At 36.6% G+C, this 23,874-nt stretch overlaps 2 protein-coding genes across 2 annotated transcripts; both read left to right on the forward strand.

Annotated features, from left to right (window-relative positions):
- Positions 1–190: 190 nt before the first annotated feature.
- On the forward strand, positions 191–10,561 carry LOC103991060 (DEAD-box ATP-dependent RNA helicase 27). Its single transcript, XM_009410425.3, has 12 exons — positions 191–706; positions 865–1,050; positions 2,230–2,415; positions 5,490–5,573; positions 8,547–8,588; positions 8,668–8,739; positions 8,822–9,121; positions 9,220–9,258; positions 9,328–9,432; positions 9,511–9,579; positions 9,663–9,788; positions 10,134–10,561. Exons 1-12 carry the CDS (start codon positions 332–334, stop codon positions 10,311–10,313), a joined length of 1,764 nt encoding a protein of 587 aa, XP_009408700.3. The 5' UTR covers positions 191–331; the 3' UTR covers positions 10,314–10,561.
- Positions 10,562–11,471: 910 nt separating this feature from the next.
- LOC135678436 (ribosome-recycling factor, chloroplastic-like) lies at positions 11,472–23,168 on the forward strand. Its single transcript, XM_065191259.1, has 12 exons — positions 11,472–11,634; positions 14,389–14,524; positions 14,612–14,681; positions 14,773–14,868; positions 15,359–15,456; positions 15,535–15,646; positions 18,237–18,278; positions 20,139–20,195; positions 20,293–20,343; positions 20,487–20,543; positions 22,720–22,782; positions 22,911–23,168. Exons 1-11 carry the CDS (start codon positions 11,526–11,528, stop codon positions 22,735–22,737), a joined length of 846 nt encoding a protein of 281 aa, XP_065047331.1. The 5' UTR covers positions 11,472–11,525; the 3' UTR covers positions 22,738–22,782; positions 22,911–23,168.
- The last annotated feature ends 706 nt before the right edge of the window (positions 23,169–23,874 follow it).

Genomic DNA, 23,874 nt, shown 5'->3' on the forward strand with positions numbered 1-23,874 from the left:
GAAAAGGTGCCTCCGATAATGACGCCATTAAAAAAAGTATTTCCCAGATAAATTGCATTATTATTATTATTATTATTTTATGATCGTCAATTATCTTTTTTTCTCATCTTTTGGTTGTGTCGAAGAATCTTCCGCGTGGCAATATTACCTGAGCTCAATTTGGGTCCGAACCGACCTGCCTCATGAACGGCTCTACAAACCTGAGAAGGGTTTAAAACAATTCGGGCCCGTTCTTCTCCGGGCGCGTTTATATCCAAGAGAAGCGACGGCCGCACCGTCTCGGAGAAGAGAACCGACCGTCGCCCCGGAGTCTAATACACACTCGCCCTTCATGTCTCCCGCGGTGGAGTTTCACCAGGTTAGGAAGGAGAAGCCCAACAAGAAGAGGAAGAACAGGCCGAAACCCGACGTGGGTGCGGACGCCAACAGTGTCGAAGGCCCCGTACCGGTGGCGGAAGAGGAAGAAGTCCAACACGAAGAAGAGAACGAAGATAAGTGCCACCGGGACTCGGATGAGGAGAAGGACGATGCCCGCGAAGCGAGAGACGGAGATGACGTCGGTGACGGCGCGGAGGAGACGGCTCCCTCCGCCAAGAAGAAGAAAAAGGGATTTGGGATCTTGACTTCCGAGCCCTTCTCTCGGCTCCCCCTCTCCGATCTCACCGTGAAGGCCATCCAAGAGATGGGGTTTGAGAACATGACGCAGGTCACCTCTCCTCGATTGGATGCTCGAGACTTTGGTTTTTAGGATTTTTTTTTCAGTCTTTCCTTCTCTCGGAGTATTTTTATGTATTAATCTGTTTTACAATGATTTGAGAGTAGGAATCATTTGAAGCCGATGAAGTCTGACAATGTTGATTGCAGATTCAAGCTAGAGCGATACCACCTCTGTTGGCAGGGAAAGAGGTGATGGGTGCTGCCAGGACAGGTTCTGGAAAGACTCTTGCTTTCTTGATACCTGCAGTCGAGTTGCTGCATAATATCCATTTTATGCCTCGGAACGGCACTGGGGTTATCATTATCTGTCCAACAAGGGAGCTTGCCATTCAAGTAAGAATTATATTAGTTATCTAGTTGCTTAAAATATTCTTTTCTACTCCTTATTGACTTATTTGTTACTTCTTCTTGGTACTTACATTTTGTGATGCAACTAACTTAAACTAGTTTGGTTATATAAACAGATTTATGACTACTGAGTTACAGTATCCAACTGATATCAATATAAGAAAAGAAGAATGCACCTCGACTGTTGATGCTAATTCTTCTTCTTGCTCATGGATCTTAGCTAACTGTTGAAATCATATTACGAGTAAAGACAACGAGAACTACAGTGCTTTTTGTTTGGATTGATGGTCAGAGGAAATGAACCAGAAAGATCTTTTAGCACTTGATATTTTACATACATAAACTAAATGTAATTTAATCTTGATCCATTTTCTGGGAGGCATTCCTGTTGCCGGATAGGCACTTGACAACTTTGGTAGTAAATGATGCATTTGGCATTTGGAATCTTTTTTGACATAACAATATGTTACATGACATGTGTTTTTCTCCTTTCAATAAGCAATTATCTACTCCCACTACAAGTAATCTATTGTTGAGGCCTTTTATATGAGAGTCGTGTGAAGGACTCGAAGGTCAGAAACATTGAGTTATCTTCCTGCATGATGTCCAAATAGAAAGATTTTCTAACTTCTTTTGTGATAATTATGTTGCATCTCTTGAACTCAATCTTCTGTTATCTGGGCCTAGTAAATAGGGGTTGTGTAATTAAGCCGATATCTGTATCCTTGGAGTTAAGACGTTGAAGCATTAAATATGTAGAAAACTATTACTTGTGGGAGATTATGTTTCAAGGGACTTTCAACTGTTTCTTGATGCAACATCTACATTATATGGAGATACAGGAATTTATAAGAGATTTATGTAACTGTGTGATTGAAGTGTGTAAATGGGATGTCCATAACTTTGGTTGAAGTAGTTGGTCTTACATCATGAACAGCATTGAGTATATGATATTGCTATATTATACAATCGAGAAAAGAGAAGAAAAGCACATTTTTTTCTTTTTCTCCATGGCAGATATGTTTTTTTTTCTTATTGCCAAATTAAGTTAATTCTTGAAACCTTGCTAATTTTTGCATTGGCGTAGTTTGCATTCAGAGTGTTTCTTAATCTACTTGTCAATCTTTGGTGTAATTCTAGGCTAGTATTTTGGTTACATTGCAGACACATGCTGTGGCGAAGGATCTTTTGAAGTACCATTCACAGACTCTTGGTTTGGTTATTGGTGGTGCTGGACGAAAAGGGGAAGCTGATCATCTTGCTAAGGGGGTAAATTTATTGGTGGCTACACCTGGAAGGCTTTTGGACCATCTCAAAAACACCAAAGGATTCATTTACAAAAATCTGATGGTAAGTAATGTTTTTGTGTGAAAATTCTGATTTTTTTGTAGCCTATGTCTACATTTTATTCTTATATCTTGTTATTTTCATGATGCTATTGCATGTTATGTGTGATCAGACACCTGTTTGGATAAATCAAATGGGCAACAAATACTGATTTTGGTAGACCAAAGTACCCTAACCAATGATAGTCCACATGAGATGCATATACCTGGTAATTATTTAGTGGATATGCAGAATGTTGTAACATATCAGATATACCTCAGAAAGAATTGCATGAAAATATAACAACAGAAAACATGTCAAAATAAGGCATGCACACTGAGTAAAAGTGGCTGAAATTGCCATTGTATTTATTTTTTGTTGGAAGGGAAGAGAATCATATTACATCGAGTAACTAACTTCTACCCGATATGTCTTCACAAGCAAAATTGAGAAGCTCAAGTATGTAAGTTGTCAAACATGCCACAGTACCCAACATGGTCATTCTCACACCAACTACCAGTCCACTATGCAATTAGCCTCTCGAAAGTCAGATAATATCCTGAATAAGATGGAAATACATTCTAGGCAAAGCCGTCTTCCAAAGCCAAGTTACAACAGTCATGGAATTTCCCTTGACACTTGGTCTCATTAATCAAAAGACGTAGTATGCTTGTGTGCTACAATTCGAAGCCCATGCAAGCCCAGCAGCCAGCCTTTGGATACAAAAATTTACATGGATCAGAGCAAAGAGTATATCATCTTGGTAATACTGACAGTATTACCGATAGTGTTAGTAGTTTATTTATTGAATATTACCTTGTGTACCTTCGGTTAGATTGAAGTCACTCATGCTTCACATGTGCTACATTTCACTTTGTAGAAATGCATTCGCTGGAAATCAGTAATAAAAGCCATAATATAGAATAGTACCAGTCCAGAAACAGTGACAATGATGATTACTGTAGCAATAACAAGAATTTTCATAGTTGTAGTTACTAATGAAATAATAAGAGGAAGAAATGAGGAAGGATCTTGTGCTATGCCTATGAAAGAAGGAATACTTCTATAATCTAGTTAATCTTAATCTTATACTAAACTTACTTTATCGTCAGGTGGAATGACCTGTTATGATATTAATTACATGAAGTTTATCGTTTAGGATAATTTATCTCCTAGGATCCTTGTTTTTATTTTTTTATTCTTTCTTTCTCTGTTCCTTTTTCTCATGGTCGATGATCCTGTTTCTTTGCTGGTGGCAGAAATCTGAAATGACTGTTTCTAGGTTACAGGGCTTTGTACATTTGTCTATCAAGAGGGTCAGAGAACTATGTTTTCAAGAATGTGTTGTGTTTGACCTTTTCTACCCCTGAACCTGACGATAAATAGCTCTCCTTATTTTTTTCAGAAATTTTTGTTGAAGTTGTTTGAGATCATTAACTGATTGTGGTTGTATTCTTGCTGCTGGTGGCCAGATTGATAAACAGGATGAAGAAGGGGAGAAGAGGAAAGACTGAAGAAATAGAGGTGTGAGAGGACAGGATGGGAGAGGGAGGAGTGTGTAGAGATCTGCTTAACTAGTGTTCCTACTAATTTTTTCACTGTCCGTTCATCTCCTTCACTTGTCATACACCTGCTGTTTTTGATTGCTCCTAGTCTCTCACAGACTACCAGAGCTGAGCAAAGGGAAATTGGACAGTGGGTTGAGATTGGGATCAGAATTAGAAACATTTGCTTATACTCTTGAAGTCTGAACAGTAACTGAGGGATACTTTAAGTTCTGAACAGTAAATGGGGGATGAGCCTGCACGTATTGTGGCCCTAATGAGTCATGTATCTTAACAGTACATTAGCGATAAATGTTCTCTTTTGTCCATGTCTTAGAGGCCACCAAGAGGGATGATTGTTTTTGGGAGTAATAAGTGCCTGATGTAATAGTCCTTGTAATCAATCATGCAGGAAACAATGTGTACCGGAAACAAAAGAATATTTCACTTGAATAATGTCAGATTTTTGTTTGTAAAACTAAAGTGGTGAAGATACATGATTCCTTTGTTTTTAAATTTTAGGACATTTTTAGTTTTAAGATAGAGGGTGGGGTTTGGTACAATGATAAGGTTGTTCCCTTTTCCACTTAAGATACCAGAGATTAGAGTCGCAGAAAGAGTCTCTATATATCTAGAGGGAAGGTTGCATAAACTGATCCGACACCAAACCCACATTGATGGGAGCCTCGTCATTGGATGCTCTTTTAGTTTTTAAATGACATTTTTGCCGATCCAGATTTGTGTATACAATATGACTGATCCTATTGATCTCAATACTAATCCCAAGGTCGATTTCATTCCCAACCCTAAGCCCACAAACATTGTTATAAGGGTTACTTGATGCATGACGCTCTGACTAATTCTGATGTCCAGGGAGGATCAATGTATGTTTACCTGTTTGAGAGGCTGGTTCTGGGAGTTGAACCCTTGAGCTATATACCTTGCTAAAAATTGAAATATTTATGTTGATGTGTTGGGTGATCACCATCTTGAGGTCTGAGTCATAAATGAAGGTGTCTATCAACTATTATATCTCGATCCACAACCAATCAAACTGATATATTACTGGTATATATTGAGTGGTATACCCTCCAGTATCATTGGGAAAATAGTAAAAAACTAAATATTGGACAAGACCAACCTAAATGGTTTGGTATTGTTCACCTGTTGACCAATAAATGCCAGTCTATACTGGTCTCGCTGGTTTGAAGCCTTGCTATCAACATATCTTTGAGTGGGTCATATCAGTTTTTACCTTGTTAGTTAGTTACTTTGTGACTATAGCCAACCAGTTTGTGATCTCCCAGTTTACATCATCACTGGCATTTTTTCATCAATGGCTTATTTTCATTGTTACCCATGCATTTTGATCTTTTTCTAGCCTTTCAAGTTCTGATACTTGTGAAGTTTGCATGTTTGATCTTATCCAATAGGACCTAAACTTAAAAATATTGAAACTAAAATTTGTTCAACATTGTGAATAATTGTTTATCATGTAAATTTTCTCCAGATTTTGAAATGTTGATATTCATTTTGGCCCTTTTCCAAATATAGTTTCTTATAATTGATGAAGCTGATCGAATTTTGGAGGCTAACTTTGAGGAAGATATGAAGCAAATATTTAAGTGTTTGCCAAAGGTATGTTGGTCATTCTTATCCTAATCATTTACCTACTTTTTCTCGTTTCCGTATAGTTAAAACTTTGAAGTTAGGAGCTTTTAGTTACGGAAGTTGTTGTCTTCTCTTGCTATTATCTGTAAAATATATGGCTTTGACGAGTGGACTTTTTTCCTGAATTACTAATCCTATTACTTTATAAATAAATAATTAAATATTCTTGATTTGATTAAGAATATTGCTCTGCATAAAGCTTAGTGGTGGAAAAAGATTCCTATAACCGACGTCAAATAGTTAGAACATTATGGCTTGTTGTCATTTGATGTATTAAACCTATTGTTGCTTCTACTTCTTGTTAAAATGCCACGCCTTTATCCATTTATTTATTTTTCATTATGAGGGAATGTGCAAGCAGACAATTCAAACTCTGCTGAATATGGAAGCAACTAATATAAGCTGATGTCTGATGCTATTAGTATATGTGTTGGCATATGCCCATTGCAACAAGGGCTCTTTTTTCTTTAAATTATACTTTGAGAGGGTAATCCTCCAACTTACCGGAGAATAAACCAAATGAGGTAAGTGATAATAACTCAATAATATGATCAAGGGCTCAAATCTTACTTAATCTTTGTTGTATAGGCTGCCTATTAATGCTCACTAATTCTGACATGTCTAATTCTCAAAAGTGTTTTGGATTTTCCTCCCATGAAACATTTTGTAATTGACTAAAATAGTGGTGAAAACTTTGCCATAAGCTTCCTCCCTCTCTTATTGTCATGGTTGGCCTTTTTTATTGTCATAACCTGACCTGGTGGGATAACTGAATTGTTAACTTTGTCGAGTCCAAACAATTGATCAAAATGCTTAAGATAAGATTAACAGTAGTACACGCATTAGACCTTTATAAGTCAATCTTAGTTTTACCCCATATTCGATATGAGATTAATCGAGATGTTACAATCTCCCCCATATAAGGAATTGATGTTCTCGTCAAGGCCTAGCATAGTCCAGATTAAACTGTAGCATAGTGCATGCGAGATATAGTCCAGTGGTGTCTCCACGCCGTGATGTGTCCTCTTACCCTATCCACGGATAATCTTTTCCTACTCGAGCCCCTTACCATGCGCTAATACTTGATCGGCTTTGATACCAATTGTCATAACCAACCTTATGGGATAATTGGCCTGTTTACTTCATTGAACCCAAATCATCGGTCAAAATGCTTAAACTGAAGTTTGCAATATTACACTCAAAACCCTTATAACCTAATCTTAGTCTTAGCTCACTTATGATGCAAGATTAATCTGGGTGTTACAACTAGTCACTCCAAGTGATGCATCTTAACCTAGACATTAACTTTTTAGCTTGATTGAGTGTAGACTATATCTTCCATTGTTTTTATTTTATTGTTTGCTTTAGGTGTAGATTAGACCTTTACTTTTAGAATTTTGAAGTATTTTTATTAGTATTTAGAGGTTACATGTGTCAAATAATACTTGAAAATATGAGAAGATGATATAGGATTCTTATCTCTAAAAGTTCAGTACGGGGTGATGATAAGTAGAATTGTTATCTTATAAAAAAGAAAAGTTTTAGCTTTAGGCGTCTCTAAGATTAGTTAATTCTTGCGTTATTATTTTTTTCTGACTGGAGTTCTTCCTGCTTCTAATTCCTCTTGATTTGCTTTTCTTATATACCTTTTGACTCCCTTTCTTGCTGTTTACTACTGAAATTGCTGCCCTATGCTCTGGATGCATGCATATCGGGCAGAGGTTGTTCTTTCATGGGGAAAGCCTGCTGGGAGATTCATTCTTGCTGTGCTAGGATTATTCCAGATGAGATATAATCAATAGGATGCCTTTACCACCAATATAGTCCTTGGTTAAGACCTTTTAATTTAGAAGCTTGGCCTTTGACCTAGTTGCCCTTGTTCCTTTCAATTTGAATGTTGTTCCTCGTTTTGAGAGTATTGCAATAGACTTTGTGCTTATCTTTTGCCCAGTAAATGTATAATTTGCTACTGGAGATGCTTTTTTTGTTATTGGATAATTTATGTAAATTTAATGTCTCACTGTAAACTCCTTTCGTGTTGTAATCATAGTTACTTACAAATTTAATGATTATTTGAGTTTTGCCTTGGATTTAGATTGATTCAAAGATCTCTTTGAATTTTGAGGTATTTCTGCAGTAGGATTCATCACCAACTGGAGCCGATACTAACTAGGGCTCATGAGCTGTTTCTCTTGTTGGAATATGACCTTTTGGATGGCTCATTGATTTCATATGTGGAGTGATGATTACTGCCTCGATCTCGAACATCTAAAATAAAAAGATTAACAAAACAGAAGTTTTTAGCTTTAACTTAATATAGTCAGATCTAAAATATTATTTAAAGTAATTAAATAAAATTTCAATGGAAGATAACTTTTGTAAAATTATATATATAATATATATGATGATTATATGTTGTTTAGCTTTAAAATAGTTTAATTTTAAACTTAATTTAAATGTTGGACTCTGATGTAACCATGTATCTAAAATTGGAGCAATAACCATAATGGAGGCTAAGATCCATGACACATGGGATACATATCTGAATCTGACCGACATAGGCCACTACAGTGGAAGGGTCATCACTCCTATAGTAGCCACAAATTTCTCTTTTAGCCTAGCTTTAGAGCAAAGGTGGTGGAGCCTGGTGTGCTCACAGCCTACACAGTAACCATTTGACGAAGATGATGTATTATTTCACATTCTCTTACTAAAGTTCATTGTGATGAAATTACTATAGCCTAATTATTTCTTTGATCTGATGACAAAACAACAAACTCACACATGGCTTTAAATGCTGATTCAGAATTCCATTTTATCTGAGAATTGTACACTATAATGATGAATTTGATCTATAATTGGTAACATCTTGTAATTTTTTTGTTGGTGCATATATGAAATATGGATCTTATAGCAGTTCTCTGTGTTATCAATATGCAGGCAAGGCAAACTGCCCTTTTTACTGCCACCCAAACCAAGCAGGTCTGCAGTTGGCATTGAGAACTTACCATAATGATCTTTAGTTATTTGGTCTAGTCGATGAATATTATATATTATGCAGGTTGAGGAATTTGCTTGTTTGTCATTTAAGGAAAAGCCAATATATGTTGGAGTTGATGATGGGAGGTCAAAGGTAAGTTCCAGATTTTCTCATCATTGTGATACTTATGCCTGTTATACTTAGTTAAAAATTTGATGATTCTGGTTGTTCTCAGGTCACTGTTGAAGGGTTGCAGCAAGGATATTGTGTAGTTCCAAGTAACAAAAGGTTTCTGGTCTTGTATGCTTTTCTGAAGAGAAACCTTTCGAAAAAGATAATGGTCTTCTTTTCTTCCTGCAACTCAGTCAAGTACCATTCAGAACTTCTCAGATATATTCAAATTGATTGTTTTGATATCCATGGAAAGCAAAAGCAGCAGAAACGCACAGCCACTTTTTTTGACTTCTGCAAGGCACAAAAGGGTATACTACTCTGCACTGATGTAGCTGCTCGGGGACTTGATATTCCTGCGGTGGTAAGTTTCATACTTCACTTATCGGTGGTAAGTTTCATACTTCACTTATTATGCTCTGAATTGTCTAATCCCCACACTGATTTGTAATTTGTCTGTAGGATTGGATTGTGCAATATGATCCTCCTGACGAACCAAAGGTGCGTGTTTAGGCAGATTGCACCATCTTGTTTTCCTTCTAGATGTTCTAAATTTGTATTCATTTTCAGGAGTACATTCACAGGGTTGGCCGGACAGCCCGTGGGGAGGGCAGCGAAGGCAATGCTTTGCTTTTCCTATTGCCTGAAGAGGTGCAATTCCTCCTCTATTTGAAGGTACATGACCTTGCATTAGCATTGCATTTGTTTTACTGCAGTGTTAAGATAATTAATTTGGTTGACTGTTTCTAATAGGAAGCAAAGGTACCTGTCAAGGAATACGAGTTTAATGAAAAGAAAGTGCCAAATTTGCAATCTCACCTGGTAACACTCTTATGTGACCATCTTATCGTCTAACTACTATATGCTTGTGTAGCACGACTAAGTTTCTCAATGTTATCCTGCAGGAGAAAATAGTGGGAGAAAACTACTTTCTAAGCCAGTCAGCTAAAGATGCATACAAATCCTATATTTTAGCCTACAATTCACATTCTATGAAGAATGTCTTTAATGTGCACCACCTCAATCTCAAGGTACCAATTAATTTAATGCTGATTGTATATGTTGCTACTTAGACATCTTATATAAACAAGCTCCTTTGTGTGCTGAACCTAGTCAAGTCCATTTATAAATTAACATGATGGTTCCAGCATATCTGACTTCTCTAAGTTTAATAAGGAGCATTAAAGTCCAAATTCCTGAAAAGGTCTCATGGTTAGAGGTTTTGTGTAATATAGTTAATCCTTAAGGCTCTAATCCATTATATTTTTGCATATTCTATAGCAAAAATTTGGTAAAATTCTAATCTACTGTTGTTCATGTCTTATAGATATTTGGTCTATGGTATTGATTTTGAGGATATTTGGGCTTTTCGACAGGATGTGGCTACTTCTCTTTGCTTTGTCTCACCCCCAAAGGTGAATTTAGATCTGGAAAGCAGTGCATCCAAGTTCAGGAAGAAGACGCACAAAATTGATGGAGGCCAACACGGCATCAGTGCAAGCAACCCCTATGGGAGACAGAAGGCTGATGATCAAAGACAGTTTGCACGATACTAAAGCTGGCTGTGGGAAGATGAAGAGTTTCTGGCATCCCACAAGCTGGAGTTGTACAAGTAGAGCTCCATCGAAGATAACTTAAAGCTAATAGATTCATTCTTGTGTAGTTTTGCATGCTACTACTGCCAAGGTATGGTTTTTGAGAAGCATCATAGTTTGGTGTAATGTTGGGGGTGCTGCATCTTTTTGCAGTGGCGGACTAACAATTGTAGTTCAAGTGAGAATCCAATGTTTTCTCGGTTGCATTATTTTTGACAACTGTAAGCAATTTTAAGAGTAGACGTGCATACAACACTAGAAGATAGAAGTCAACACCTGAGTTGCCAAATCGAGTTCTAGTATGGTAGTGTATACAGCATGACTAACATTATCAAGCTATGCCTGTAGATGGATTGTACATGTAGATAGAAGTTGCACTAGAAGATGCATGTATTAAGTAGCATTGTACTCTTCTAATTGTTATATGGGTTAAAAGTAACTCATTTAACCTGCATAATCTGCCACATATGTCTAAAGTTAGCTAGATTGAAATAATTTAACTGGTTATTCCAACCCCCAAATCTAACGCAGCCCTAAAATCTAGGCCCACATCTACAACAAGCTCAGAGTGACAAGCTGGTGAAAATTAGCCCTAAAATCTAGGCGAGCTTCTAAACCTTGTACTTGAGGCATTCATCTTTTTAGGAACATAATAACAAATCTTATAACTCGAGACTTGCCATCATATGATAAATCTAAATTCACCAACTTGGTAAGATATTTATTATGTACGTCTCAAGAACTCGAAACTAAAAAGCAAATAACCGTAAGGTTCAGGTGACAAACTCGACATCAACCCATGCTATTCGTCGACCAAGCGCGATATCACAACTTGGTTCAGGTGATACCACCGCTAGGGTTGAACGGTGCTGTCACCCAGCAAATTGCTAGCCCAATAAAAACTCGATCTAGCTTGTGAACTGACTCGTTTATGTAACCAAAACTTCGATTCATCCTTTGGCATCTTTTTAATTGATTGTCCAACATACTTACCAATCATGTATATGTGAACTGACGTACTATTTCTCGAACGGGGACGTGGTCGTATAGGGCAGCCTCGGGCTCGTCTTTATCTCTACCCGACTCCACCACGTCAGCGTTTATAAACCCTTCTTCCTTTGGACGGCAATTCGTTCCTTATCCCCTTCCTCACTCTCTCCGCCAAGAGGCCCGATGGCGCTCCGGTCCTTTTCGCCCGCTGCTTCCGCCCGATCCGTCCATTCAAGCCTCACTGCTGCTAGTCTTCTCCCATCAAGAACCGGCTCCATCATCAGAGCACCAGGTTTTCCACTGTACTCTCTCTCTCTCTCTGATTCTACAAGGTAAATGTTCGGAATGGGTGCATTGAGTACATATATATAGCTTCTGTTTCTGGATTATCTGACAAGTGAATGATATACGGAAAGAATTGATGCGGTAGCGGTAGCTTGTAGGTCAGGGATTTCAGTAGCCTTGCGGTAATTAGGCTGTGTGGTTGGTTTATAGCAACTATGCACGAGGAGATTGTAGAAGATTTGGAAGAGATGGGAATAGAAAAGCAGATGAATTTCGTCACATTGGCTTTATTTGGTTACTTTTATCTTAAATCATACTAGAACTAGAAGATTATTTCCTATTAGTGTGGTTAAAGGTTTTTTCATTTGTAATGAATCAGCCTTTTCTTATGTTGAAGTTGTATCAGATATCGCAACATTTAAGTTATTTTCTTGGAATCTGTTGACAAAACTCCCTTGAGCATAAACAATGGAGATGCCTTAGTACTGGTTGAAAATTTTATTAACTTTTGTTAGTCTCATGCTTCTTTTCTTTTCTACTTTTTCTGTTAGTACTGAGAAGTTTGTTGCTATTAATAGGTTTCATGAATAAGTAACAAGTTGCTCCATGGCAACAACTTAGGTATCTGTTGGAATTATAATTATACAGATAATGTGCTACCTATTGCAAAGATGTGGCACATTGAATAAGTTCTGACAATTGCTTCCAGTTATTCCCAGATGTCTTCCTTTTTTTGCTTTCTGAAATATGTGAGAACTAATTTTCTAGCTAGCTTTCTGATGTTTCAGATGTCTTTATGGAATTTGGTTGTCTAGCGAGCATAGTTGCATCCTTGTGTTCTCTTGATCTATTGACGTTATCTCAAAATCTGAAGTACAGAATATATGAAAATCCGATCTGGTAAACTTTGTTCTGCAAAGCCAATGCACACATTGGTATCACTCTTGAGCAAAACGAATTCTATCTTATAATACTATCCCTGCTGGACTGGAGAAAACCAACCATATGGTCTTTGTTTGAACCCATTAGATAACTGACTCGTTGCATGTCATATGCAAACAATAATGTTAGAAAAAGTCTTATCCTTTCTGGAGAAGACCATTGATCTTTGTTTGAAGCCATTACATATTGTGTCATATGCAAGCCTTTATGTATTGATCTTTGTTTGAAGCATACTTTTGTTTGCTTGAATATTCTCCTGATATCTGGCCTGTGCACATGATTCTCAAAGGTCTTTGGTTTATTGTAACCGTGATGTGCACCCTTCCCTTTATCGAATTGGCTGGTCATTATTGTACTCCATCAACTAATTAATTCATGAGCACATTCAAACAATGGTTCTTTATGCAGATACTAGGAATTGGATCTTCAAATCTTGGGACACAGAAGGACATATTCCAAGTTTACAAATTACAAAAATAGTTTTGTCTAGCTATAAGGTGGTTGTGATATGCACAAAATATACAATTTTGAGTAAATAGTGACTACTGACAAATTATGATGGCATTAAATTTTATTGAGCAAATAGGATTGGCAACAACTAGAGAGTGAAATTCTAGGTTCAATATAGGATTTCAGATATAACTTGTAATTGTGTCTATTTAATTGATTGATTTATTTTTTTATTATAAACATACAATCAGACAATTGATGATGATGCTTTATACTGATATAAAGCTACCAATTGCTCCTCATTAGGCTAATTGTATCCTATCGACAATTCTATAGTGGGTGGTCAAATGCTTGGTACAGTCTTCAAGTATCTGATGCAACACATGGAAAAATTCTTCTTGTGCTGACCTGTTCAGATTATTAAATTAAGCTCCATGCTGATAGAAATTTAAGATTTGTCACAAAATTTAAAGGATTCAGCATAATCTTTAAAATTTAAATGTGATTGCCCTCTATAGTTTGTGTAATGCTTTGGTAAATTTGCTTCACATGATTGGTCCACATTTTTTTCTTTTTTTGTTGATGTGAATTGTGCATGGTGCTATTTTATCCATAGAACTTCATCAAGTGTCAATTTTTTAAGGAAATCCTCACTTCGGCTCTCTCTGAGATGTGAGAGAAATTCTACAGATGTGTCCAATCATTCTGACCTTATTTTACACACTGAAATTGAGTTTATTACTTCTGATCATGATAATGGAAGACCAATCAACCCTTGATTTGTTACCATTCAGAAGGTACATATACACTTTCTAAATACTTGTCATTCTCAGAGTTTCTAAGCATAGTCTTCTGCAGAACCCTCTGTGTTTGGTTTATCTCACCTATAACACTATTAGCTTCTTTAGATATTTTCTATTTTCTCTTTCAAGTGCCTCTTGGGCTTCTAGTCCATCAGTTAGTAAAAATTTTATTCAGACTATTACAAATTATGAAAAGAGAGGAAATATAAAAAATTGAAGACAGGTCAAGGAGGGTATGAGCATTTACTCTCATAAAGAAAATCTCAGAATCTATTTTGCTGTATCTAGCTGAAAATGTGTCTCATTATTCCTATAATCCTCTCTAATTTCTGACTAATTCAAAGTCCATGACAAGGAAACTACTCAACTATATCACAAAATACTTGTGAATGATTAGGTGCTTAAGTCAACCAATAGAAAAAAAGAAACTTGAAATGTAGTACTGGTTATGAATCATGCATCAGTATAGGCTTGTCATACTTTCTCTTCTAGCACTTCTGGTAAAATTGTTTCCATTTAGAGTGTGAACAGAAACAATCACTATAAAGGTCCTTCTTTATGTACAGGAAATATCCATGGTGGTAATATTTCTTTGGGTAAACACATGTCCTCATTGAGCTCATCTTCAAATTACGTAAGACTACAGGAGGGAGTAAATGCATTCTTTAGTAGTCTTTTGGTATCTAGAAACTCTAAGAGAAGGTAAGTGTCTTTGATGTGAAGAATTTATGTCACTTTCTTCAAAATTCAATGTTATCACTTTCCATGGCATGTTCTTGGTATACTCAGGGCAAGAGTCATAAGGTGTGCAACCATTGAAGAAATTGAAGCTGAGAAATCTGTGATTGAGAAGGATGCTGTAAGTTTCATTATTACAATTAGATGTATGTTATCCTTGCAACTTATGATTACATCAGGTTTTCAAGGTCATAAGTTCAAATGTTTTACAGAAAGAAAGGATGGAAAAGACCATTGAAACAGTTCGAGCAAGTTTCAATGCAGTGAGGACAGGGAGAGCAAATCCTTCCATGCTTGATCGAGTTGAGGTTAATTAATCTGACATATGGCTTATTTCTGCCATCTTCTTTGTGTTTCATCTTGATTTTAGTGTTGTACTTAACAAGGGTATAAGGCCTTCACATCTTTATGTTAAACAAAGCAGGTGGCAGTTTATTTGTGGCTTTGATATTGGATTTGTCATTTTTACTTTTTAGGACCCAAACGTACATTCTTTTAGAAGTAAGCAGTTGTTTGGTAGTAGTTGATTTAATTTCACTTTGTCTCTTCACCTCATTTATTAATTCTGCACGGATATACCAGATCTTGTAGCTTGATGCATTTTCTGCTATCTTTATTGAACTTCTTTTTTACAAGGAACTGTAGATCTTGAACCCTGATGGAAACCTTTTTGCCTATTATACCAATTATGTTCGATATAGTATAACAAATGCATTTCTGTATTTTTTTTTTGCATTCTTCAATTTATTTGACTGGTTAAAAGGTTGTTTTTGGCATGAAGGTTCAATTTTCTTCCAGGTTGAGTATTATGGAAGTCCTGTCAGCTTGAAGAGCATAGCACAAATCAGCACACCAGATGGGAGCACTCTTCTGGTTCAGCCATATGACAAATCTAGGTATACTTTTCAGTTCTCCAAAATTTTTGTTTATGTTTTGTAATACTTGTAGGGGTCTTAACAAGTTTAAACTTTCAGCTTAAAAGCTGTTGAGAAGGCAATAGTAAGTTCTGACATTGGGTTGACGCCAAACAATGATGGAGAAGTGATACGACTAAGCATCCCTCAACTAACGTCTGAGCGTAGGAAGGTTTGTGTATTTGTCTTGTTTTTTAACTGGAAAATGTCTTATCTATTAGAAAGCTAATATGCTTAAGAGAAAAATCCTTGCAAACAAATATGCTTTTAAGATGTTTTTATCCTTATACTTCCAGCTATGCATCATGCCACTTCTGTTTCACCTGGTCATAGTTTGTTGTTATCTTTTACTATACACATTATCTTTAGAAAGGAATTAAAAATTTTGACATAGTTTGGGTTTTGAGCTTAATAAGATAATTGCAAAAGTTGTAACAATGCTGTTTTTGCTATAAATGCATTAATTTTTACACACATTTGAACACAAGAAGTCTGTCTGTTTTAGGTTCAGATCATCAATTATTTTGCCTGGTATTCATATAGAAGATTATTTGTATCTTGATAAACTTGACTTTTTTTCCATATTTTTTATTGCTGTAAGCTTCTTGCATCTCATGGTTTGCTACAAATAGTCATTTAACTATTTGTTGTTCTTTTGGGAAAGGTAAAAAGACTATGTTCCTGAATCATGAAATTTTACAAAGTTGAATTTTAACTGAGGACCCATGTATGAGAATATATTACCTTCTCTGCACTTCATATACTAACATATCACTTGTCTAAAACCTAAGGAATGCTTTGATCCATACACTAATAATGCTATAACAGTATAACTAATATCAAAAGTTTTCAATATAGAGACTCCTTAATACAATTTATTAAGGCTCTACTATCTCTGGCATAATATCTGAAAGTCCCTGCATTCTGCTGTTCCCATAAGAAGAAGACTGTTATTTCCAAAAGACATTTACCACATTGGTTTCCATTTTGTTGCCTTTAAAGTGACGAGGGAACTAATCAACTTTCTTATCAAGGGTCAGACTCATCTATAATCCAACATTGACTCCTAATTCTCTTGTGTATCTACAAGTTAACAAATAGATGAACAGCACAACTTGAATATGGCAGAACTCCCTTGTCGAGCAGATTATTCTTTAAGCTTGTCCCTAACAGCCAACCAAAGTATGAAAACAAATTCAGATATTCTAGCATGGAACCTGGTCACTTTGTGCCAACACGCCGGAGCAATCTTCTCTCTCATACCTTCCTCTACAGTTCTGAGTTCTGACAAATATTTGCCCATTCAAGGAATCTATTTACTTTATCTACTGCTTGAATGATGATGATAGGTTGACAAGGTTACCTAAAATGACTATCCTAGAGAAGAATGGACACAAAGGGTTAACTAAAAAAGAAACTGAAGGTACTTAACAATGTTTGACTATTTCTAAATAGGTGATAAGATGTAGAATGACTTTCTTTTGTCCGTTTATATTTTGCTACTATGGCATAAGCATGAAACATGATGTAGAAAGATGATATTTCACATCATGAGCAAAAGGGAATCCTAGGTCATTATTGGAAGTTTAATAATCATAAGGTTATTCCTTTAAGATCTGATTGATCAGGGTTCAAATCAATGTTCACAATTTCGTGTATTGGTCCTGTACCATTCAGGGCTCGAATGATTTCGGTCTATACTAGTGTTCTAAGTGTTGGTACGTCGGTATGTGTTGAGTGTTGATACACCGATACATACTATTTGTTGATACATCTGTATATATTGAGCTTTAAAAAAAACTCAAAAAGAATTGAACAAATAGAGAAAGAAACTACCCAGTACAAGGCCTGTATCGTCCTGTACCAGCCGACACAGGTCTTGTACCAAGCTTATATGGCGGTACAGGTACCGTGTTGGACAGTACCGGCCTTATACTGGGTCTGCTTGGATTACTCTTGTTCACATACTGATAAGCTGTCGGATCAATAAATACATTTATAGTTGCAAACCTTGGTTGAAATCACATCAATTCTCTTCCTAATTGTAAGAGTAAGATTGCCTACATTGATCCTCCTGTACCTTCCAGCACTTGCATTGGTGGGAGATGTGTGAATTAGGTTCACCCTAGTTATTGGGTAGGTATAATGTTTCCTCTTTTACATGCCAACTGGAAGTTAAATAGAAATTGTTTTACCTATGTGTGAACATCTCTAGGATGCACAAGCTGTAAGCTTCTAGAAGATTTATAGATGTGTTGGTGAACAAGTTGTCTTCAATTAATTGACAAGTTATGTGTGATAATAACAAAATTGAAGGAGAAAACTAAGGTTTAAGACAAGAATATTTTTATTTCCCAATTGACCATAGTATTATGGTCGATGATATATTTTAGGGTTAAATTAGGACATGGATGAACTGAGGTCTGAGATTGGGTACTTTGGGATAAGAGGGTAGGTTATACAACCTCGGATGAACTAATTGACCATTGGGTGTTCAAGAGCCATCCTTTAACTAGTGCAACATTGATGTTATTGGTGTTCATACAAAATTGATGAATTCCTCATCATTCTTTAAGAAATTAGATATGAACTTATGAGTCAAAATTAACCCAACCCGTCTTGCACTTACGATTTAACAAGATTCAGAGGAACTTGCTAATAAAAAGTTTTTTTTTCATAATTAACTAAATTGATGCCTTCTGAAACTTGCTTAAATTTTAGATTTGCCAAGCTATTTCCTGATCTTTTCACGTTAACTGCAGGAGTTATCAAAAGTTGTTGCTAAACTGACCGAGGAAGGAAAGGTACATCTCTTCAACATATGCTTCACCACTGAAGTGCTATGTCAATATCTTTTTATGTGGATTTTGCAATTTCTCATTGATTAATTTTCTCAACTACAAACATCTCTTTTCTGTAATTTTGTTGGATACTTTTATTACTATTTGGAATTATGAAACAAGTTGAAACTTAGAATTTGAATATTTGCTATATTCACTTATTTTTTCACAAGGCTTGACATTTATCTTGCCAGAAATTGTTAATCTGGGTAGAACGTTTGCTTAAAGTCTTCCAGATTAACATATATTAATTGCTTTACCATGTACCCAATACTTTTTGGAATATTCTATAAATTGCTCATCTGTCAATGAATTTGAGGCTTACCTTGTCAATCAGCTACTACCTAGGGTACTCGAATATTCTACATGCAAGTTGTGTCAAAGTTTGTGGTTGTTCTTTGGTTATGTATTGCATGGTCTGCAGTACCGGACCGTACCGCTAGGCTTCCGGTACGCGGACACGCCTGAATATATCGCTCGGTACACCTGGGTGTACCGCTCGGTATACCGTACCATACTGGTACCGAGGTCAGGTCAAAACTCCGGTACGGTACGATATTGCAGACCTTGATGTATTGTACCTTTTTTTTTTTTGCATCTAATTCTATGGTAAGCCAATCTAATTCTAGAGAGAGGGAGGAGGAAAGCCAAGACAGGGCTCAATAATTGACAAATTGATCCTAAAATGTTTGACAAATTTGATAATAGATGATTGATATTACTTTTTGCAGAAGTTGTTGCATCAATTAGTCATTTTCTCCATCAAAGGGCGTTCGTATCATTCAAGGTAAGTTTTGGGTTGTCAGAACTTGTAGAGTCCCTTTTTGACCAAAATGCCTTTCCATTATAGCTGCAGGGAAGAGCATGTAAACTTTTGAGGGGGCAACATTTTACCTATAGTGATTGGTCAAGTCACTATGATCGGTCACATTAAGAGCAAAAGGAGTGATAGCATCCTCCTCTACTAGTGGCAGCATAGGCCTGTTTTGGCCCAGGCTAGCATGTTGTGATGCCTGGCTGGATACTGTGAACCCTTCCCTGAAATCAACCGGGCTGTGCCAGGCGTAGCTCAAATTGCATGGCGGGTGGCCTTTACCCGGCAATGACATTTTCTAGTTAGCTGTTTTACACACAGTTTGTCAATAGGAAGTTACTGCCATGGGGATCAATGGATGATGTACAAGTTTAACTCATTTTTATTAGATTTAAGCCAAAATCTACTTCTGGAAATCTCTTAGTGTCACTTGAAACTGAGATCCGTCATACTAAACATGGTTGGCAGCAATTATGGAGAAGTAGCTGAACTGCTGTTTTTCAGTTTGCATATCCTTTCAATGTTTGAAGTTGTAAACATTGAGCTTCCTGTTTTATCATCAAGTATGCATTTTTTTTGGCATGAAAGATTTCTGTTCTTGCATTTTTTAATCAAAATCATCCCTTCAGAGTTTAATGCATGTGCTTCAACATACAAATGCATGAGTAACAGGTATATACCTATGAAGAACTATCTCCAATATAGAAAAATATTGAGAATATATTGAGACAATGACAAACAAAAGGAGGTACTTTGCAAGTGATGGTAGTTTCACTTTCGAATGTTTATCAAGCTTGCTACAGTTACCTGCAGCATGAATTTAATATTGACAAAGGCATGTACTTTCACGTAATCTAGACACTAGTGAGATATTGAGTCTCATTAATGTCACTTTATTCAACATTAGCATCATGTGTTGGGGTTTATTGCAGTAATAGTGTCTACTGTTGATTATTACATAATGCTTTCAAGTATATTCCATTCAATTTTCTTTTTTATATATTTTGCAGGTAGCTGTAAGGAATATACGGAGAGATGCAATTAAAGCCTACGAGAAACTTGAGAAAGTTTGTATCTCTGAATTAAAGCCATACTGGGTGTTTATATGTCTATAAACTCCTATTTGTCAGCGTCTAATCTCCATTTTTCATGGATGTCTTTCAGGAGAAAAAACTCTCTGAAGATATTGTTAAAGATTTATCAAGCGATCTCCAGGTAAGTGTCATACCATTAATATTATGCTGCTACATAAATCTTTGCTGATTGTTGCTTGTATCCTCAAAAATGTTTCTCGGAGATGCTAAAATATGAATGAGTGCTCATGGGGCTTAAATATACACTTGTCTGATCATTTGCAGAAAGTGACTGATGAGTACATGAAGAAGATTGAGACCATTCAAAAACAAAAGGAAAAGGTATGTAGTCTAAAAATTGTTGGCATCAAGTTTTAGTGTGTTCATTGAATGTGCTTGATGTGCATGCACATATCCACATGAAATAAGGTTCTTTTTGTGAATGAATAATTTGATTCCCTCATTTGTCATGAATTAAAGTTTATAAATAATACATAGGAAGGATACAAATCCAAAGAAGGAAAATAAAACTATCTATTCTAATTAGGAGCATAACTACATAATTGATTACATAAATCTTAGATCACTTTTAGAATCTATTTAAGAAACAAAAATGTTGTGTGTGTTTCTCCAACACTACCCTGCAAACGGTTGCAAATATGTCTTGCAATCCAAGTTTGTCCAGTGATTGATGGAACAGACCTGGTAAAAGCTTTCGTCAAAACATCAACTGGTTGTTTTGTGGATTAAATAGAAGGCATGCAGATTTGTCCCTTGTCCAACTTTTTTTTAATGAAATGCCAATCAATTTCCACATGTTTGTTTCCATCATGGTGAACTGCGTCATGGACAATATTTATTGTTGCTTTCTTGTCAGCAACATAAGATTACTTTGATCTTTTTTAAGTTTGTAATTGTTAACCTTTGCAAAATTAGGTCACAAATCCCTAATGCCATGGTCCTAAATTCAGCTTTTGCTCTTGAACCGGTCACCACTGATTGCTTCTTGCTCCTCCAAGTGACTATATATTCTCCTAGAGATGTGCAGTGATCTGTGGTTGATCTGCTAACTTTAATGGATCCAACTCAATTTGACTATATATTTTCAAGTTGTTTATTTGTTCTGGTTGGCCATCATGAATCTTGCTCAGATTAGTTATCTGTGTCAGTCTTTTCCTCTTTTTTTTCCTTCATTTGGGAAGAAACCGTTGAATATCCACCAACCAAGAAACATTATAATGACATTTTGTGCTCACATATGGATTTCATATCTTAAACAGAGTGTCAAATTCACACTGTTCTTACATTGGCACTTTCATTCTTTGAAATCATGTCAAGGGATACTTAGAATTGAAACATGCACTAATGACATTATGTGCTTGTTGTTATTAATAATATTTTAGTTTGATAAGACCAGAACAAAATGAAGTCTATGCTAAAGACGATAAAGAGGAGTAGGAATTTAAGGGTTTTATAACAACTAGTCGAATACAATGGAATGCAACTATGCAGATTTGGTAAAATCATAAGCAAAGAAACATACATATGGTCAAAAGAGATGATCAAGTAGTACCAAAAAGCTAAAAGCTTACTGATTGCAAATCCATCATTTAGTGAATGATAAGCGGAGATTTGAAGAGATTGTTGTTTACTACAGGACAATTAAAGCAGTAAGAATTTGAGTTTGATTTTGTGCTAGCATATGACACCAATTAAACAATGCATATTCAAGAAGAAAAGGAAATACACCCTTAAGAGTATTGGATAACTTGGTCCTTGATGGAGCTAAGTGGCTGGAAGACTACGTAATCAAATCAGAGTATTTAAACTTTTTATGTTTCTCCTTTTCTCCCACCCGCTGATGAATTAGAACTAATCTCATAAGATATCGATCTGACACAAGCTAATTAGGTGATATTCTTTTTTAGATGAGAAACTTGCTAATTAAAGTTGTTTGGCCTCATTGTCTGTCTCTCTACCAATGATAGACGTGTCTATGCTAGAAAGTTTTTTATATGATAATATTTTATTTTTTGCTTACACACGTGAATAATTTTAATATATAAAGTGTCAAAGAAATTTGTATAGCTTTATTATCTGACGCGGGAGGCTGAGTTTTGACGTACCTCGTAACTGTTCTATGGTAATATATCAAAGATTGTCAAGCTACTCTTCTGGAATCTGGATTATAATTATTTTGAAGAGGGGAAAGTTTCAGATCAATTTAACCGTCATCAGTGTATTATTTACACATCTCAAAGCTCACATACTTCAGATCGGATTGTCAACTATGTTCTCGTAGGCAACTTCCCTATTGAAAAATTAATTTCGCCCATGTTATTTGCATATTATGCTGATAGAAAGTTTGACTGCTTTGTCTTTATACTCATTAAATCTAATGTATAAACTATGCTATTAAACTCTGGTGTATTATACATCCTCGCCTGCCTTCTTGCTTTGAATCATCATTTATAATGTTCCCTCGAGTTGTTTTGACATCTTCTGTTCCTGTGCACAGGAACTGCTATCTGTATAACTCTATAAGAAGCATGCGCAGCGGATGATGCCATTCGTTAGCAATGTAAGCTATTATGCCTGTTTCCCACCGTATGTTTTCTACTTATACCATGATAGTCAATGAATTTTACCAATTACGGAACGATCTGAGTTGTTTTTTCTCCCCTTGTGCAATTGGATTCTTTGAAACAGCTGATCATGGTCATGGTAGTACGTGAACACCTGCATCCGAATGGATTCTGGTGAGGACCAAAGTCGGCTGCTAAAAGTTGCTGCAGTGGATCACCGTAAACGATGTCTCTGTTCTTATCATCTTTCTTGAACAACTCATACTCCAAATATTATTACCATGAAAGAGCTTATCCATTGTGATTGTGCCATGGTGCTCGTGTTCTGTAGATGTTGTAAGCTGCCACCCAAATCGATTTGTGGAAACGCAGATTTTGGTTCTCTTCGTTGTCTAAATTAAGCAAAGATATCAACAAAAATGTTTCCTAGATTAGTAATAATAATAATAATTAAACAGGGATATTTTGCATTCAAGAGTCGAAACTCATGTCTTTTACTAAATAGATTATTCCAACTCTTTTAATTTTCTATAGTCTATCAAACTTGTTTTATCCTTCTGCATTTTCGATGTGACTCAGATAGCAACCGAGTCGCACGTTATCGTGACGTAAGTTGGGGCTGAGGTCGTGACTCATCCATCCTCTTGGGCCGATGGCGCATCGATCGATTGTACGCGAAAGAGCCCGCACTCATTGCAGTCCACGTAACTTCCAGGGTGGTGCGATGCAGCAGCAGCAGCGGCAGCAAGTGGGAGGAGGACAGGGAGTGGAGGGCGCCTCCGTCTCCAATCCAAAACCTTCTTTGAGAAATGCCGGTGTCAGAGGGAGGCGGGAGAGGGAATGATGGATATACTGGCCGCCATCATCACCTCCACGGAACGCCGCGCCTGCGGTGGCCGACCCCCGAGCAAATCTCGCTCACGCGCACGAATCAAATCATCCTCAGGAACCGAGCGAGGCGGGAGCGGAGGCTCCATTCCCCTCACTTTTTCTCTCTTGTGGTCTCCTTCCGAATGACACCACCACCATGCACGCACGCTTCCCTTTCCTCCTCCCCACATACATCCACCGCTGTTGCTCGCCCCGGA

This window comes from Musa acuminata, chromosome BXJ1-7 (assembly GCF_036884655.1).
Source record: "Musa acuminata AAA Group cultivar baxijiao chromosome BXJ1-7, Cavendish_Baxijiao_AAA, whole genome shotgun sequence".
In the NCBI taxonomy this organism is placed as follows: Eukaryota; Viridiplantae; Streptophyta; class Magnoliopsida; order Zingiberales; family Musaceae; genus Musa; species Musa acuminata.